General features: G+C 39.5%; 1 protein-coding gene across 2 annotated transcripts; it reads left to right on the top strand.

Moving 5' to 3' along the window:
- The first annotated feature begins 3,503 nt into the window (after window positions 1-3,503).
- On the top strand, window positions 3,504-7,927 carry lactb2 (lactamase, beta 2). 2 transcript variants are annotated; one of them, XM_026941191.3, is made up of 7 exons: window positions 3,504-3,788; window positions 4,687-4,850; window positions 5,340-5,460; window positions 5,585-5,763; window positions 7,097-7,245; window positions 7,339-7,426; window positions 7,576-7,927. In XM_026941191.3, the coding sequence occupies exons 1-7, from the start codon at window positions 3,667-3,669 to the stop codon at window positions 7,608-7,610; spliced, it is 858 nt and encodes a 285-aa protein (XP_026796992.3). In that variant the 5' UTR covers window positions 3,504-3,666; the 3' UTR covers window positions 7,611-7,927. The 2 variants fall into 2 exon arrangements, with proteins under 2 accessions (XP_026796992.3, XP_026796993.3); XM_026941192.3 differs by lacking the exon at window positions 3,504-3,788 and adding an exon at window positions 3,797-4,487.
- Window positions 7,928-12,368: the final 4,441 nt, after the last annotated feature.

Below are 12,368 nucleotides of genomic sequence, written 5' to 3' on the forward strand. Positions count from 1 at the left end.
CAGCTGAATACAAAGAAAATCATTTCACTTTCCAGCATGATATTGACCCAAATCACAAATCCAAGTCAACAAAGGAATAGCTTCAGAAGACGAAGATGGGCTTCATTTTTATACAGAGGTTTACGGACAATCTTAGAAAAATATCCAATGACTTTCTGAATGAACTATAATAAAAATATGTTAAGCTGTACAGACTAATGATGTCAATTATTCAGGTAGTTGTGGTTTTACTTGCTAGATAGTTTGCAGATCAGACTGACTTGCATTTGAAGTTACTTTAAATATGTCTGTTATATCTATATTTTGCAGCATCTGCTTGGAGGGCTTTTCTTTGTCTTGCCCTTTCCTTCTCTGCTCCACCTGGGTGATTATTTCTTCAGTGAATCTACACTGCTTTCTGCTTCATGTTGCTTACAGGAGCTATGAGAAATGTGCTATCACATGTTACATGCTAACCCATTTGAAGCTAGCCCCATATATATGGAGCTGTACAGTCTTTTTAGAGCTGGCTCCGGGATACATGTCTCAAACATTTTTGGATGAAATTGGGTTATGCAACAGGACAATGCTGCTTCTCAAATAAAAACCCTGACTTTGCAATCAAAAGTATTTACCAGTTACCTCATTAAGGTCCATCTTCTGTTTTTTTTTGTTTGTTTGTCTGTTTGGTTTTGTTTGATTTACATTTACATTTATGGCATTTGGCAGACGCCCTTATCCAGAGCGACTTACAATAGTGCTTTGAAGTCTATCAAAAATACATTCTGATATTGGCTCGGTAGGTCACAAACTAGGAATACCATCAGTCCAAAACTCTGTTGGGGAGGGTTTTTTTTTTTTTTTTTTTTGTGAAAGTGCTAATTTAAGTATTTTATGAAGAGGTAAGTCTTTAGCCGTCGTTTGAAGACTGCCAGTGACTCAGCTGTTCGGACATCTAGGGGAAGTTCATTCCACCACCTTGGTGCCAGAACAGAGAAGCGTCTCGATGCATGCCTTCCTTGTACCCTGAGAGATGGAGGGACCAGTCGAGCAGTGCTAGAGGATCGGAGGGAGCGTGGTGGCGCTCGAGGTGTGATAAGTGCTTTGAGATAAGTGGGTGCGTTTTTGGCTTTGTAGGCGAGCATTAGTGTTTTAAATCTGATGCGGGCAGCTACAGGAAGCCAGTGGAGGGAGCGCAGCAATGGGGTGGTGTGGGAAAATTTAGGAAGGTTGAAAACCAGTCGTGCAGCTGCATTCTGGATCAGTTGCAGAGGACGAATGGCGCTCAGAGGCAGACCTGCCAGGAGTGAGTTGCAGTAGTCCAGTCTCGAAATGACAAGGGACTGAACAAGCACCTGTGTGGCCTGTGAGGAAAGAAATGGACGAATTCTTCTGATGTTATAAAGGAGAAATCGACATGAGCATGTTAGATTAGCAATGTGAGAGGAGAAGGACAGTTGATTGTCCATGGTTACCCCAAGGTTGCGTGCGGTAACCGAAGGCGAGATCAGAGAATTGTCTAGGGAAATTGCAAGATCCTGAGATGGGGATGAATCACATGGGATGAACAGCAGTTCAGTTTTGGTGGGATTACGTTTCAGCTGGTGAGTTGTCATCCATGATGAGATGTCAGCCAGACAAGCTGATATCCGAGCAGAAACATGAGAGTCTGAGGGAGGGAAGGAGAGGATGAGTTGAGTGTCATCTGCATAGCAGTGGTATGAAAACCCATGTGAGGATATGACCGCACCAAGAGATCGGGTATAGAGGGAGAACAGGAGAGGACCAAGTACTGAGCCTTGTGGAACACCAGTGGAGAGTCTGCGAGGAGCAGATGTAGATCCCCTCCATGTCACCTGATATGACCGATCTTCCAGGTAGGAAGCAAACCATTGCCGTGCTGCACCACGAATTCCTAGGCTCATGAGGGTGGATAGGAGAGTCTTGTGGTTCACCGTGTCAAACGCTGCTGAAAGGTCAAGGAGGATGAGAACTGAAGACAGTTTGGCTGATCTAGCGGCATGTAGCTGCTCAGTGACGGCCAAAAGGGCAGTCTCTGTGGAGTGTGCCGGTTTAAAGCCAGACTGATTGGGATCTTGGAGGTTGTTCTGTGAGAGATAGCAAGACAGCTGATTATAGACAGTCCGTTCAAGGGTTTTAGAAAGAAAAGAGAGAAGTGATACCGGTCGGTAGTTGCTGACCGGTAGTTGTTTGACACACTTGACACACTCCACTCCATAGCTACAGAAGCTGTGTGCTGCAACACATGAAATAAAAAAATCCAATCAGTATCACATTATTATAAGAAAAATATCATGTTATTACAAGAAACATATCACATTACTACATGAAAAACCATTGCGTTATTTTGCCAAATATCACATTACTCAGACGAAATGTCAGGTTATTACAGGAAATATCCTGTACGAGATAAATATGTTATAAAAGCAACTTAACTGATTTTGTTTTTACAATATAATCTGGTTATCAGTTCATAGGTGCAAATGGAGCAGCTGACAGAATGAATGAAATTTTACTTCATGCTTGGCTTAGACCACAATGAGATTTTAATGTCACTTAGCAATATTAACATTATTGTCATTAGTATACGAACATTACGAAGCATTCTTGAATGACATGAGAAACTTCATGGTTATTAATTACAGCATATTAAACATCTACAGGCTGGTTGTTGTTACACAAAATGCTGTCCAGCTTCTATTAAATACTTTCATGGCAGATGACTGTGACTGGCTAAATGCTGAAACTGACCTCTCTGAAAGTGTCTACTACATGCCAGATGACCTTATTTACATAAAATCTGTATTTTTGAGATTTAATGCTTTAATTTTTAAATTTTTAAATCTTAGGGTTCTGATTTAAAAAACAACAACAAAAAAAAAAAAAACTGACATCTTAATTCTAGTAAGTCAAACAAAGGAAAAAAAAAAGTAAAAATGTTAATTTATTACCAATGATTTTATAAAATAAGAAAAAATTATTTAATACATATATATAATTCAAATATATGAAATTCATATTCAAATATTTTGCCAACTTCCAAGCTCCATAAGGAGATTAGATGTAGGTTTCTTGTCAGATTACAGTTTAGTGATATACAGTATAAAAGGTGAGTTTAATTCTTAAGTTACATTACAGCCAGTGGTCTCAGTCCACTCCAGCTGTGGACGGGTCAGGGCTGATTAGTTCACATTCGATATAAATATATTTGTAAATTCTGGTTTGTACTTCTAATGTCATGTACTTTTGTACTTGGTGCACAATCTTGCCTATTGTTTTACAAATCTGCAGACTATTTTTACCATTGCACAGTTTATGTTTCAAATGTACAAATTATTTTTACAGGTTCACGTTTTGTATTGCTCAATTTTTTTTATTTTATTTTATTTTATTTTTTTCACAAAAGAAAGTACAAAATAATTTCTACGAATTGATAATGGTATTAATGTGGCCTCATACCTTTCAGGGTGAAAGACTTGTATTATGGCATTCGTGCCTGAACTTTGTATCGGAAGTTGTTTATTTTAAAAGTTTAATGTACAAGCCAATGTCAAGTGTAGCGGCCAGTATTGGGTAAATGCACAGTTCGGTGGTGTCAGGCAGAATAAGAGTTAAAACCGTGTAATTAGGTCGTTTAAAAACGGGTTTAGTTGTTTCCTGGGGAAAATGTCCGCTGTGATTCCTCGCATCGAGCAGCTTTCCTGCAGGGTTCTGCGCGTGCTGGGCTGTAATCCCGGACCCATGACCCTGCAGGGAACCAACACCTACTTGGTGGGGAATGGGAAAAGGTACCAGTAAGATGTAAAATTATACCTATACAAAATTAGAGGTAAAAAGTGGTGTTAATTATATTCACTCCTTTTGTTGTTAGTCACCAAATTCATCATTAACACGGAAGTGTGTGATCTGACTGGCAGCTAACAAGCAATAGGCTAATAATCGGATCTGAGATAACTCGCACAAAATCTAATGAAACAAACGAAACCTTTATATTTATGCATTATGGATGAATTTCCCAGTATATTATGGCATAGCAAATGCGCAGGCGCAGCAAAGTTTGGGGGCGGGGCAGCGCGAATAGGTTTTAGGCGCTCAAATAGATTGATTGATTGATTGATAACAAAATTATAATTATGTTTTTAAATACTGTAATTGTTTGCTGCATTTTTCTGCAACTTCTGCTGCAAGGTTTTTCGTAAAGAATTGTGATATCAGCCCTGGGCTCTGCACATAGATTAACACAGCCCCAGCTGAGGGTCATTTAATACACCTGAGAATCAGATATTAGAGAAAATAAATGATATAGTCTTTGTTGGCCCCTGTCTGCCCCCTTAGAACCTTTGCCCTGAATACTACAGCTGCTCAAATGCCTCTATAGATTAAAAGAAATGAAAACTAACAAATTAGCAAAACCAGTATGCCTATATAGTGATCTGATCTTGCACTGCTGGAAATCCTGGACACAGTAGAAGGCAATTATTGCAAATGTAAATGGGTAATGTGAGAAGAATGAGTGTGAACACTTCCTATGATCAGTTTTTGGTCCATTTTTTGGTGGTTTTCAGTTTTTTCTTCTTCTTCTTTTCTTTTTTTCCTCTTTAAAGGAAATACATTATACTATTTTTTCCTCCTCATATATTGTGCATGTGGTTCTCTGTGATTGTCTCCTGTATGGGGGTGTGTGAGGCGTGTGTTAATAGACACTGGGGAACCTTCTGTTCCTGAGTACATCTCTAATCTGAAGCAAGCTCTGTGTCAGAGCGAGTCGTCCATCCAGGAGATCCTTGTCACACACTGGCACCATGACCACACAGGAGGAGTACCTGACATCCTTACAACCATACACTCAGGTCAGAGCTTTACACACACACACACACACACACACACACCTGCACTCATATACATGTATACACACACGTTAAACCCTCGCGTATACATCATCTTTATAGTCTAATTGCACTTTCTTTTCATATTCATTTACATTTTGTATAAAGCTAGGTTCCTCAGGTTAACATAAAGCTGGGTTCCTCTCTTCTCTTGGTAGATTTCCATTTTTCTCGAGGTGGATTTACTTTTGAATAGATTTACATTTTAACTTTATAAAAATTCAAAAGTAGACTTACACTTGAATTTTTATAAAGCTCCATTTTGACACACTAAACTGTACAAGCAGGCAATAGACAGCACGAATAGTTGTATAAAATCCAGCAACCCTTTGCTAGAATGTGTGGGGTTCTTGACAATACTGCATACAGATTTTTAATGTTGTATGAAATGAATGTGATTAACATGGCGGAGTGTTCATTGTGTGTGATTGTGTGTGCATGTGTGGCATTCAGATTTGCAGGTGAGTAAGCTCCCTCGTTCTCCCCCACAGACAGAGGCAATTGGGGATGGGAAGAGGAAATATACATACCTTAAGGACGGTGATGTTATCAAGACTGAGGGAGCCACATTACGGTAAGTATGTCACATAATAGGAAGAGTGTACACTATGCAGGTAGTGAGAGTGTGTTTGCACATCTATATAATAATTGTGTGTTTGTACATGATGGATGCATGTTTAACTAGTGTATATGTGCAGGGTGCTGTTCACCCCAGGCCATACTGATGACCACATGGCTCTGTATCTGGAGGAGGAGGGAGCGGTGTTCTCAGGAGACTGTATTCTGGGGGAAGGGACAGCTGTGTTTGAGGACCTACATGATTACATGCGCTCACTGCAGTTACTGCTTGACATCAATGCAGACATCATCTACCCAGGTGTGTGTGTGTGCTTTGACAGCTACCATGAAGTTAAAGCATTAATAACACAGATGGCATAATACATTTTAAAAATAAGTTTATTAGACTGTCTTTACATCCTAATAGTTATCACTAAAAATAAATGCTCAAGGCTCTGTACTCAGCATCTAAAAATTTACTTCAATTCCGTTTTATTTGTATAGTGCTTTTAACAATAGTCACAAAGCAGCTTCAGAAATCAAGATATAACATAATCCCTAATAAGCAAACCAGTGTCAAGGAAAAAACTCACTGAGGCAACATGAGGAAGAAACCTTGAGAGGAACCAGACAAGAAAAGGAACTCATGCTCTTCTGACAGTGGTTAGTGAGAGTATAAATCATTACAGTATACAGCTGTAGAAGAGTTAAGGCAAACATTACAAAGAGCTTTTTAACACAGTCCAGCTGTTTTAAATGTGATTGTGGGATCGGCTCTGAATGAGTGAATTAATTAATTAATGCAAGTAGGTAATTTTTCCATTTGTCATTATTTTGTGTGTACAGTCGATAGAGGGGTTGGCTATACATTTTCTTGATTGAGTAGGAAATATGGTAGCGTTGCCACCTCACAACTCCAGGGTCAACTGTATGATCTTGTACATTTTGGAATTAATGCCTCATTACGCGTATTTATCTTAGCTCTGAATACAGCCCACAGTGACTACCTTTGAATGCACCCCAGCTAGGGGTGTAACGATACATCACGACACGATGCACTGCAATGCATATATTTTACGATGGCCATCGTGGGCATGTGCGATTCACATAGTGCAAATCAGCATTCTATTAATGCTGCATGTACAGTTGCACTGTTTGAAGACCAGAGGTCCCAATCTACACAATCCATAGAGTTAAAATATAGAGAGCATGCTGGTTACGTGCTCTTGTTCTTTTGTGGAGAGCCTGCAAGGTCTGCACTTGTGGATTCAATATACGATTATGCGACCACATTATAATGGTTAAGCGAGCAGTACACTGTTTATTCAGTAAAAAAGATTGGGAGAATTTATTAATTTATATATTTAATTATTAAGATATGGTGAACCTGTAGTACATTTAGATTCCAATATTAAACCTCTGTTCACATCAATTTTGTAGTTAGTTTTATACAGACAAATATTGCTTTGCATTGTTATTGATTCAGAAATAAAAGTGTGTTCATTCATAATTTTTCTTCATTCAAATTTTGTACAAAATATTTTGAGAATCGAATCAAATTTCTATTTTTGACTGGACTGTATCTTTACACCCCTAACCGCAGCAGTTTATTCTGTTAGTCATGACTTAGTGTGGTCTGTGTCCTTCATCAGGTCATGGTCCTGTGGTGTTAAGTGCGTGCAATAAGATTCGGGAGTACATCACCCATCGCTCCGCCCGGGAGCAACAGATTCTGTCTGTACTGAGAGATAACCCTGGGGATGCCTTCAGTTCCTCTGCCCTGGTTAAACTGGTGTACAAGGTGTTGTGGTGTCTGCTGATTGATGTTATGTACGCATATGGCTTTGGATTAGTGCTCCTTATGTATTTTGTATGTTTTGATTTTTTTTATTAGGATACCCCTGAACACTTACACAGAGCTGCAGAAATCAACCTGGTTCATCACTTAAAAAAACTACAGAAGGAGGGAACAGTCTGCTTGGGTACGCTCCATTTGTATATCACTGAATATTAATAATGAATAATCACTGAACTTTTTTGCTCAAATATATCTGTTTTATGTGATTTATGGTTCAGTTCTCAGTTTTGCTAATACACATTTTTGTGTGTTTGTATTTCTGCATATTTATAGTTGGAGATTCAGGAAAGTGGAAGAGCAAATTGTGACTACCACCATAACAAACATTCACAATAAAAAAATTAATTCTTCCATAAACTACACTTAATCAGGTTAGACTGTTTAATTGTACTGAGTCAAATATTTGTTTGTGTATATCTCTCCCTCTGTGCTCTTTTTTCCCCCTTCTCTCAGTGATTATTGAAAAAGCATGCATTAAAAGTACCATATACCACAAATGCATCATTACATTATATATCTATTTCATAGAGTTGCGGTGAATATCTGATAAATTTGATGATTAAAATTGTAAAATAATTTGAATTATCAGCACTTTAATATTAAACTTCTAACTTTAATAGACCTACCTCATTGCCAGACTGTGTTCTACCTTCTTAATGTGGTGTGGTACCAGTAAAATATTTTTTCCTCACATTCAACTATAGCTAAGAAGCTACAGTCAACTGAAAACATGAAAGACAATCATTGTACCAAAGCCCAATGATTGTCTTTCATGTTTTCAGTTGACTGTAGTTCTGTTCTCAGGAAGTTAGTGTATGTTATAAAGTTTAAGACTTATTGCCACCTTAAATAAGATATTTAAAAAAATAGCTCAAAAATAGCAAAGCATACTTAATTTATAGGGATTGTTAATCATATCAGCCATTTTGCCTCTTCCTTAACTAGTGTTAACATTAAAAGCAGTAACATTATAGGGAAGAAATAAATATTCTTTGATAACGTGGTAAAAATTATGTGAATTAAAAATTCGGTTGGTCATTGTAATTTGATAGCCACAAGTCATTTTTTTGTCTGCACCACTACCTTGTCACTAGCTAATGTTATCTGTTTAAACTGCCACTTAACTGGATGGAATGAAGGCACTTGTATGATGAAAAAATGTGCATGAAGGCACCTACAAACAATTGAATTGCTACATATATTATTGTGTCAGCTTTTTAATGTAGTTACAATACAGTTTCCCTGCTGCTGAGCACTCGGCTCCATTTGTTCCACCATGGCAGAGGACTCGCCTCCAGTAATGGAGTGGGCGTGGCTAAATTTCAGAGCATCTTCCACTCCAAAATCGGTCGACCAGTAGAGCTTAAGGTGAATGCCTTCTTCTAAGACCCATGTCCCTGTAAAAAAAAAAATGTGCCAAAAGTCAGAAGCAAAAAAAGACTGCAGAAGCAAGATAAAGATTGCAGAAGAGTGATTACAGAAGCAAAAAAAAAAAAAAAATGCATCAGAAAAATCTGCAAATAGGAAAAAAAAAAAGAAAGCAAAATGAGTGTGAATTAGAAGTAATCTTTTTGAAAATTTTATTTTGATTTGATTCTCTTACTTACATTTGCAATATATTTTTTACATTTTGCTAATTAATATTTTGCGAATTGTGAATCTTATTTAAAACTTTTGCCACAAAATTAATTCCATAGCCCTCCATTAGTCTCATGGACCTCTACAGAGTCTGGTACATATCAGATATATACCCGGCATACAGTACTGTGCAAAAGTCTATTTTTTTTAGTACAAACTTTGTTACAGATTTTTATTTTATGACTTCTACATTATTGATTCAGTACAAAAACATTTTAGATTTCCAAACATTAGTTTTCCAGCACAAAATTAAATGTTACAGGAAAATGTTTGTATGTCAGTAAAGAAAGCAGCATATTACATAAGAGACACTTTTCAGACAAAAAAAGCACATAATGAAGGCTGCTAGGTTTTGCTGCAAAAATAAGAAGCGAGTGTGACAGTCAAAGTCTCCAGAAGAACTGTGGCTGCTTCTGCAAGACACTGAGTAAAACTTACCGCTAATTTCCTTATAAAACTGCACAAATTGTACCTGAGACTACTATTTTTTTAAAGCGAAGGATCGTCACGCCAAATATTGACTTTGTTGCATTTATTACTGTTTACTGCTCTGTATTTTTTTTAAATGTAGCTCAAAAGTAGCTCAAAATGCAGCACCATGCAAATCTCAAGTCAGTGCTAAATTCCATCAGTATGTGGACTTTGCAACGAGAGGGAAGTACACGCTAGATCTTGTTTACACAAACATCCCCGGCACTTACCAGGCGGAGCCCTGTCCCACCTCAGCTTCTCAGACCACATCTCTGTTATGCTAATCCCAGCATACAGACCGCTCGTCAGACGCTCCAAACCGGTTCTGAAACAGCTGAACACCTGGCCAGCAGGAGCCATCTTTGCACTTCAGGACTGTTTTGAGAACACTGACTGGCACATGTTCAGGGAAGCAGCAACTGACTGCAACTTCATCAACTTGGAGGAATATACATCAGTGACTAGCTATATCGGCAAGTGCATTGATGACGTCACTGTCTCCAAGATCATCACCACAAGCTCCAACCAGAAGCTGTGGATAACTGCGGAGGTGCGTGCGCTGCTGAGGACCTGAGACTCTGCCTTCAGAGCTGGCGACAAGGCGGCCCTAAGAACAGCGAGGGCTAAACTGTCCCGGGCCATCAGAGAGGCAAAGCGAATCCAGAGAATCCACAGCCACTTCAAGGACAGCAGAGACAGACCAGCAGGCGGATGTTTTCACGGACATCTTCAACACCTCCCTGAGCAGTGCCGTCGTTCTAATGTGCTTCAAGCCCACCACCATCGTCCCCATGCCAAAGAAGTCTCCACTGTCCTGCCTCAATGACTACCATCCCATTGCACTCAAACCCATCATCATGAAGTGGTTCGAGAGGCACTGGAGCCCCTGCAATTCGCATACCGTCCCAACCGCTCAATGGATGACACCTTCACCACCACCCTCCATCAGGCCCTCACCCACCTGGACAAAAAAGACACATATGTTCGAATGCTGTTCATAGACTTCAGTTCAGCACAATCAGCACCTGATTGGAAAGCTGAACCTGCTGGGCCTGAACACCTCCCTCGAGAGGTGACTAGATCCTGGTCAGTCAGGATCAGGAACAGCATCTCCAACACCACCACACTGATCATTGGGGCCCCCAGGTCTGTGTGCTCAGTCCACTGCTGTTCACCCTGCTGACTCACGACTGTGTAGCAATGCACGGCTCAAATCATATCATCAAGTTCGCCGATGACAGGACCATGGTGGGTCTCATCAGCAAGAACGACGAGTTAGCATACAGAGAGGAGGTTGTTGAAAAGAGATGGTTGTTGAAAAACTAAAACTAAAGAGATGGTCACAGAGTGACCACTCCCTGCTGAACAACGGTGGCTCCTCCGTGGAGATCGTCAAGAGCACCAAATTTCTTGGTGTTCACCTGGCGGTGGACCTCACCTGGTCCCTCAAAACCAGTCAGTAACTGAGAAGCTGCATCACTGCCTGGTTTGGGAATTGCACTGTCTCTTCCCCAAGCCATCAGACTCCTCAACACTCAGAGACTGGACTAAAAAACCCCTCCCCACACACACACAACTGAACATCATCCCATCCTCCTTGCAATTTTTGCACATTTCTGTATTCAATTTCTGCTGCTACAAATATTTATTATATACTGTATATTATCTTTATACTCTCTACCTGGCTGCTACCCCTTATGTTTACATTTACAGCAACTTATATTGTTACTCTTTTGCACTAGTGTCATCTGATGCACTTTATACTAGAACCGTTTTATTTCAAATCCATTGTGGTGGTGTATAAAGGCAAAATCACAAAAACTCTGTCATTGTCCAAATATGTGTGTGTGTGTGTGTGTGTGTGTGTGTGTGTGTGTTTCAAGTAATATTTCAAATAAAACTAAAATTGATGACACAAATACTAAGGTTATCAAGGACAAGGATTAAAAACAACAACAATGCTGAAACCAAAGCAGACACTCCAGAAGAAAGACTACCACAGCTAACAGCACTGCATCTGAAAATGATCCAGGTACCCTGGCCAAGGCTACAGCCACTGTTGTGCCCCTAAGTAAAAGCAAAGCTACATTCAGTTGGCAGCTCCCCTATGTTATACATTTTCCTGTGAACCTGTGCCCAGATCAGAATTCTTTTCAGTTGTATTTTTAGTTGTACAATACACTTGCACTGATCACATTATTTCAACAATTCTGATTCTCCACAATATTTGTAATAGTTACAACATAGGTGGGGTCACCTGAGATGTGGATGGGTCACAGGAGATTTTTTTTTTTTTACCAGTAATAATAATTACCAATAATTGGGAAAAAAAAAACTCTACTAAAATTTATTTAGCCTTCATTCAAATTATTATTACTGAAATGTCATTAGCCTTTATTCAATTTGGAGCTCCTTTTAAGTCCATTTTACACCAGACTGCAGCAGCATCATGTCCATCATGCTGTCATCTATCCATCCATTTTCCATACCACTTATCCTACACAGGGCTGCAGGGAGCCTGGAGCCTATCCCATCACAGGGCACAATTGCACACACAGTCACACACCCATTCACACACTATGGACAAATTAGAGGATGTCTTTGGACTGGGGGAGAAAACCAGAGTACATGGAGGAAACCCCCAGAGCAAGGGGAGAACATGCAAGCTCCACACACGCAGGGCGGAGACGTTAACCAGACCCTTAACCCAAGAGATGCAAGGCAAGCATGCTAACCCCCCCTATACATACACATCATGCTGTCATATTAATCAAAATGTCCTTTACACTAGGACCTAGCACCATGCAGAGCTGTTATTTAAAATAAAAAATAAGTATATTTTTATGGTGCATTCCTGATTGCAAGATACTGTATTGTGATCCTGACTAACTGACAAACCCTGACTAACTGTTGGTACCATTTGCTATCACAAGACTGGGGGTTGGGATTTGTGCCCA

This window comes from Pangasianodon hypophthalmus, chromosome 21 (genome assembly GCF_027358585.1).
Source record: "Pangasianodon hypophthalmus isolate fPanHyp1 chromosome 21, fPanHyp1.pri, whole genome shotgun sequence".
Lineage (NCBI taxonomy): Eukaryota > Metazoa > Chordata > Actinopteri > Siluriformes > Pangasiidae > Pangasianodon > Pangasianodon hypophthalmus.

What these genes read in the sequence shown, in the direction of transcription:
- lactb2 (XM_026941191.3), top strand. Translation starts at nt 3,667, where the DNA reads ATGTCCGCTGTGATTCCTCGCATCGAGCAGCTTTCCTGCAGGGTTCTG. An exon ending in CCTTACAACCATACACTCAG is followed by an intron (nt 4,851 to 5,339) that starts GTCAGAGCTTTA and finishes TGTGGCATTCAG; the next exon opens with ATTTGCAGGTGAGTAAGCTC. An exon ending in TGCAGACATCATCTACCCAG is followed by an intron (nt 5,764 to 7,096) that starts GTGTGTGTGTGT and finishes GTCCTTCATCAG; the next exon opens with GTCATGGTCCTGTGGTGTTA.